The sequence below is a fragment of the Bufo bufo genome, chromosome 4 (genome assembly GCF_905171765.1).
Source record: "Bufo bufo chromosome 4, aBufBuf1.1, whole genome shotgun sequence".
Classification (NCBI taxonomy): domain Eukaryota; kingdom Metazoa; phylum Chordata; class Amphibia; order Anura; family Bufonidae; genus Bufo; species Bufo bufo.
Window position 1 is genome coordinate 633,604,907 of NC_053392.1, and position 6,000 is coordinate 633,610,906.

At 44.9% G+C, this 6,000-nt stretch overlaps 1 protein-coding gene across 1 annotated transcript in view; it reads right to left on the reverse strand.

Moving 5' to 3' along the window:
* The window catches only part of LOC120999406 (solute carrier family 22 member 7-like), a 136,015-nt gene extending 130,336 nt beyond the window's left edge, over positions 1-5,679 (reverse strand). Inside the window, exons 1-2 of the mRNA XM_040430288.1 lie at positions 5,320-5,679; positions 4,731-4,834 (exon numbers count right to left, since the gene is read on the reverse strand). Of these exons, the coding sequence (XP_040286222.1) occupies positions 4,731-4,834; positions 5,320-5,679 (464 nt within the window). The remainder of the gene's footprint in view (positions 1-4,730; positions 4,835-5,319) is intronic.
* Between the last annotated feature and the right edge of the window lie 321 nt (positions 5,680-6,000).

Sequence of the window (6,000 nt, forward strand, 5' to 3'; positions counted from 1 at the left end):
TGCAGTTGATGGAGATTTGAGGGATGCACATCCAGGGCACGAAGCTCCTGTTCCACCACATCCCAAAGATGCTCTATTGGGTTGAGATCTGGTGACTGTGGGGCCATTTTAGTGCAGTGAACTCATTGTCATGTTCCAGAAACCAATGTGAAATGATTGGAGCTTTGTGACATGGTGCATTATACTGCTGGAAGTAGCCATCAGAGGATGGATACATGTTCTCATTCTGTTCACCCCAAATTCGGACTCTACTATTTGAATGTCTCAACAGAAATCGAGACTCATCAGACCAGGCAACATTTTTCAGTCTTCAACAGTCCAATTTTGGTGAGCTCGTGCATATTGTAGCCTCTTTTTCCTATTTGTAGTGGAGATGAGTGGTACCCGGTGGGGTCTTCTGCTGTTGTAGCCCATTCGCCTCCTCAAGGTTGTGCGTGTTGTGGCTTCACAAATGCTTTGCTGCAGACCTCGGGTGTAACGAGTGGTTATTTCAGCCAACGTTGCTCTTCTATCAGCTTGAATCAGTCGGCCCATTCTCCTCTGACCTCTAGCATCCACAAGGTATTTTCGCCCACAGGACTGCCGCATACTGGATGTTTTTACCTTTTCACACCATTCTTTGTAAACCCTAGAAATGGTTGTGCGTGAAAATCCCAGTAACTGAGCAGATTGTGAAATACTCAGACCGGCCCGTCTGGCACCAACAACCATGCCACGCTCAAAATGGCTTAAATCACCTTTCTTTCCCATTCTGACATTCAGTTTGGAGTTCAGGAGATTGTCCTGACCAGGACCCCCCCCCCCCCCCCCCCCCCTAAATGCATCGAAGCAACTGCCATGTGATTGGTTGACTAGATAATTGCATCAATGAGAAATAGAACAGGTGTTCCTAATAATTCTTTAGGTGAGTGTATATGGTAAAGGCTTCCCTCCTTCTGTCTCATTCAGTAGCTATAGAACTATTGAGAGAGATGAATTTTTTTTAAATACATTTACACATTTAACCCTCCATTTTAATTCTATTATTTACCCCAGTGTTAAATTCACCCCCCGGATGCTTGTTTTTTTTCCTACAGTGGGGTAGATAATTACAGGGTTTTAAAGAATAAACTTCCTGACTCAGAGCAAGAGCCGACTCAGCGAGTGAATGGAAGCCTCCGCGCAGGCGCATTGCGCAACCTAAGCTTCGGTTCACTTGCTTCTTGTCAGCTCAGCGAATGAACCGATTCATGTGAAAGATCCGAACTTCCCATCTCTAGTTTACTCGCAGTAAACCTTTCCGGCAACCTGTAGCAGTGTCCCCTTCTCGGTGCGTGCGCACAGTGCAAGAAGAAGCCGATGCCAGCAGTCCGCAACGGCGCATCAGGCTGAGCCTGTGCGCACACGGGCGGGATCTCAAAGCGGGAGGAGAGGGAGGGAGGGAGAGGCGGCGCTGAGGAGTAGAAGGCGGCGCTGGGCAAGAACGGCGATGCGTGCGGCCGGGCACCCTGCATCCACAGACCTCCCCTGCTTGGGCACCTTAATTCAATGATTGACAGGTTAGTAAAACCAGTTTTTCCGCAGAATAAAGCCACAAATAGCTTTTATAAGGCCACCCTAGAAATCAGAATGCTGCCTGGACATGAGAAGATGTTTACCTCACAGGGCTTATAGGTGGTGACAGAACCCCTCTATTCATATACATAAATATGATAATTTGGGGCAGGGTAATAAGCCCAGTCCTCCACACCATAGAGCAAAGTGTGCAGATACTGCATATGTTTGGAAAATGTAATAAAAAGTTCGAAAAAAAAAGAAAACCTCCCTGAAATGAGTTTTTGCAGGTTGGGATGTCTGGTAACACATAGAAACATAGAAACCTAGAATGTGTCGGCAGATAAGAACCATGTGGCCCATCTAGTCTGCCCAATATACTGAGTACTATGGATAGCCCCCGGCCCTATCTTATATGAAGGATAGCCTTATGCCTATCCCATACATGCTTAAACTCCTCCACTGTATTTGCAGCTACCACTTCTGCAGGAAGGCTATTCCATGCATCCACTACTCTCTCAGTAAAGTAATACTTCCTGATATTACTGTTAAACCTTTGCCCCTCTAATTTAACACTATGTCCTCTTGTGGTAGTTTTTCTTCTTGTAAATCTTCTCTCCTCTTTTACCTTATTGATTCCCTTTATGTATTTAGCAGTTTCTCTCATCTCCCCTCTGTCTCGTCTTTCTTCCAAGCTCTACATGTTAAGGTCCTTTAATCTTTCCTGGTAAGTTTTATCCTGCAATCCATGGACCAGTTTAGTAGCTCTTCTCTGAACTCTCTCCAAAGTATCAATATCCTTCTGGAGATATGGTCTCCAGTACTGAGCACAATACTCCAGATGAGGTCTCACTAGTGCTCTGTAGAGCGGCATGAGCGCCCCCCTCTGTCTACTGGTAATGCCTCTCCCTATACACCCCAGCATTCTGCCAGCATCTCCTGCTGCTCTATGACATGGTCTGCCTACCTTTAAGTCTTCTGAAATAATGACCCCTAAATCCCTTTCCTCAGATACTGAGGTCAGGACTGTATCACTGATTGTATATTCTGCTCTTGGGTTTTTACGCCCCAGGTGTATTATCTTGCACTTATCAACATTAAATTTTAGTTGCCATATTTTTGACCATTCCTCTAGTTTTCCTAAGTCCTTTTCCATTTGGTGTATCCCTCCAGGAACATCAACCCTGTTACAAATCTTTGTGTCATCAGCAAAAAGACAAACCTTACCATCGAGGCCTTCTGCAATTTCGCTGATAAAGATATTAAACATTATGGGTCCCAGAACAGATCCCTGAGGTACCCCACTGGTAACAAGACCTTCGTCTGAATATACTCCATTGACTACAACCCTCTGTTGTTACACTTCTGTTACATGGAGGTTCACACTCTTTCATTATACTTCTGTTACATGTATGTTCACACTCTCAGCGGTTACACTTCTGTTACATGGAGGTTCACACTCTTTCATTATACTTCTGTTACATGTATGTTCACACTCTCAGTGGTTACACTTCTGTTACATGGAGGTTCACACTCTCAGTGGTTACACTTCTGTTACATGGAGGTTCACACTCTCAGCAGTTACACTTCTGTTACATGGAGGTTCACACTCTCAGCGGTTACACTTCTGTTACATGGAGGTTCACACTCTCAGCAGTTACACTTCTGTTACATGGAGGTTCACACTCTCAGCAGTTACACTTCTGTTACATGGAGGTTCACACTCAGTGGTTACACTTCTGTTACATGGAGGTTCACACTCTCAGTGGTTACACTTCTGTTACATGGAGGTTCACACTCTCAGTGGTTACACTTCTGTTACATGGAGGTTCACACTCTCAGTGGTTACACTTCTGTTACATGGAGGTTCACACTCTCAGTGGTTACACTTCTGTTACATGGAGGTTCACACTCTCAGTGGTTACACTTCTGTTACATGGAGGTTCACACTCTCAGCGGTTACACTTCTGTTACATGGAGGTTCACACTCTCAGCAGTTACACTTCTGTTACATGGAGGTTCACACTCTCAGCGGTTACACTTCTGTTACATGGAGGTTCACACTCTCAGCGGTTACACTTCTGTTACATGGAGGTTCACACTCTCAGCAGTTACACTTCTGTTACATGGAGGTTCACACTCAGTGGTTACACTTCTGTTACATGGAGGTTCACACTCTCAGCGGTTACACTTCTGTTACATGGAGGTTCACACTCTCAGCGGTTACACTTCTGTTACATGGAGGTTCACACTCTCAGCAGTTACACTTCTGTTACATGGAGTTTCACACTCTCAGTGGTTACACTTCTGTTACATAAAGGTTTACACTCTCCACAGTAACACTTCTATAACATGGAGGGTCACGCTCTGCACAGTTTTATTTCTGTTACACATGTATGTTACTACTCTCAGCGGTTACACTTCCTTTACATTTATGTTCACACTCTCAGCGGTTACACTACTGTTACATGGAGGTTCACACTCTCATCGGTTACACTTCTGTTACATGTATGTTCACACTCTCAGCGGTTACACTACTGTTACATGGAGGTTCACACTCTCAGCGGTTACACTTCTGTTACATGTATGTTCACACTCTCAGCGGTTACATTTCTGTTACATGTATGTTCACACTCTCAGCGGTTACACTTTAATAATGCGGTACCTTATCGGGTTACACCGACAGGAATGAAACACAGCAAGAGACCTCAAAATCATTGTGGGAGGCATTATATTATTTCTGATCTAACATCACGGGTGGACGAATCACATAACATCACGGTACAGGTAGACAGATCACATGACATCACGGTACAGGTAGACAGATCACATGACATCACGGTACAGGTGGATGGATCACATAACATCACGGTACAGGTAGACAGATCACATGACATCACGGTACAGGTAGATGGATCACATAACATCACGGTACAGGTAGACAGATCACATGACATCACGGTACAGGTAGACGGATCACATGACATCACGGTACAGGTAGACGGATCACATGACATCACGGTACAGGTGGACGGATCACATGACATCACGGTACAGGTGGACGGATCACATGACATCACAATACAAGTGGATGGATCACATGACATCACAATACAAGTGGATGGATCACATGACATCACAATACAGGTTTGATGATCACATGACTTCATGAACAGGTATAGGGGTATACAGCTCACCTGTCTGAAAGGAACCCACATATAAGGGATCCGATTGTGAGGCCGATGAAGAAGAAGGTGGCCGCCATCTGGTTCATCCACTTCCTGTCACACACCAGATCCCACTGTCAGAATCAGAGAAATAGTCTTTATAGGTGAACATCCAGTCCACAACTACAGACACTTGGAGGGGAGGCACTTCTGTTACACCTCAAATACTGCAACCCCCAGTCTGTTCTGTACAGTAACATCCATCTGATGTCTGTGGACAGACTCATAATTGTAATATCAAGAAACGGGTGACATCCTTGAGTCTGAACACAACAGAAAAGAAATATCTGCCCACAAGTCTTCTAGAGAAGTCCAATGGCTGGTTGCATTACAGTGCCACAAACATAACCACTGATAACTACATTATAGTGTCCTAAACATAACAACCACTTATGTAAACCACTAATGACCACATTAGAGTCTCCTAAACATGGCAAACACTGATGACCACAGTACAGTGCCCTAAAAATGAGAACCACTAATGACTACATTACATAAGAATTATCTGAAGACCCAAGTGCATGACTTGGACATTCTTCTAATTCTTAGGCGGCTGTACCTGTGTGACAGTAGTGGAGGAGAACGTGGAGCGGTCGTAGGCCCAGCCATGATCACAGCTCTGCACCCAGGACCGGTTCACCCCTTGGGATCTGTTCTGGAGAAGCTGGGGCTCAGAGAACATTTCACAGGAGCTGAAGGAGCTGCCATGTTCTTGAGGGATGTTGAGAAGTAGAAGGTCTTCCTGGCTGAGGTTGCCAGGGTTGGGCAAGGTGCAGTGATGAGGTGGCACAGCAGAGATGAAGATGTGCAGTAAGAAGTGGAGGGGAAGGATGAATCTGGGGAGACAGAGGATCATAAGGGACAAGATCTGGAATTTCCCGAAGACTCCAGCTTCTGAAAGGACATCCTCAAATTTCATCCTGGAGGTTGTGAGGATGACTTCCAGATGACTATGAATGGTGCCAGCACAGGAGGTGTAGAAGTAACCCTGATGATGGCTGGGTGTGTTTTCATTCATCCAACAGAACGTCACTACTTCCTCCCAATGATGAGACTATTGGATTACAAGACATTCATCTCGTTACACAGCATGGACATTGTTCATTCAGGGGTTTAAGGCAAATGCAAAAACTATTAGTGAAGAATATGTAACTTCTCAAGGAACTCCCAAAATCAATGAGCACTAACATAAACCCCCGAGGGGGGAAAGGAAGATAAAATGTAACTTTTACTTTAGATA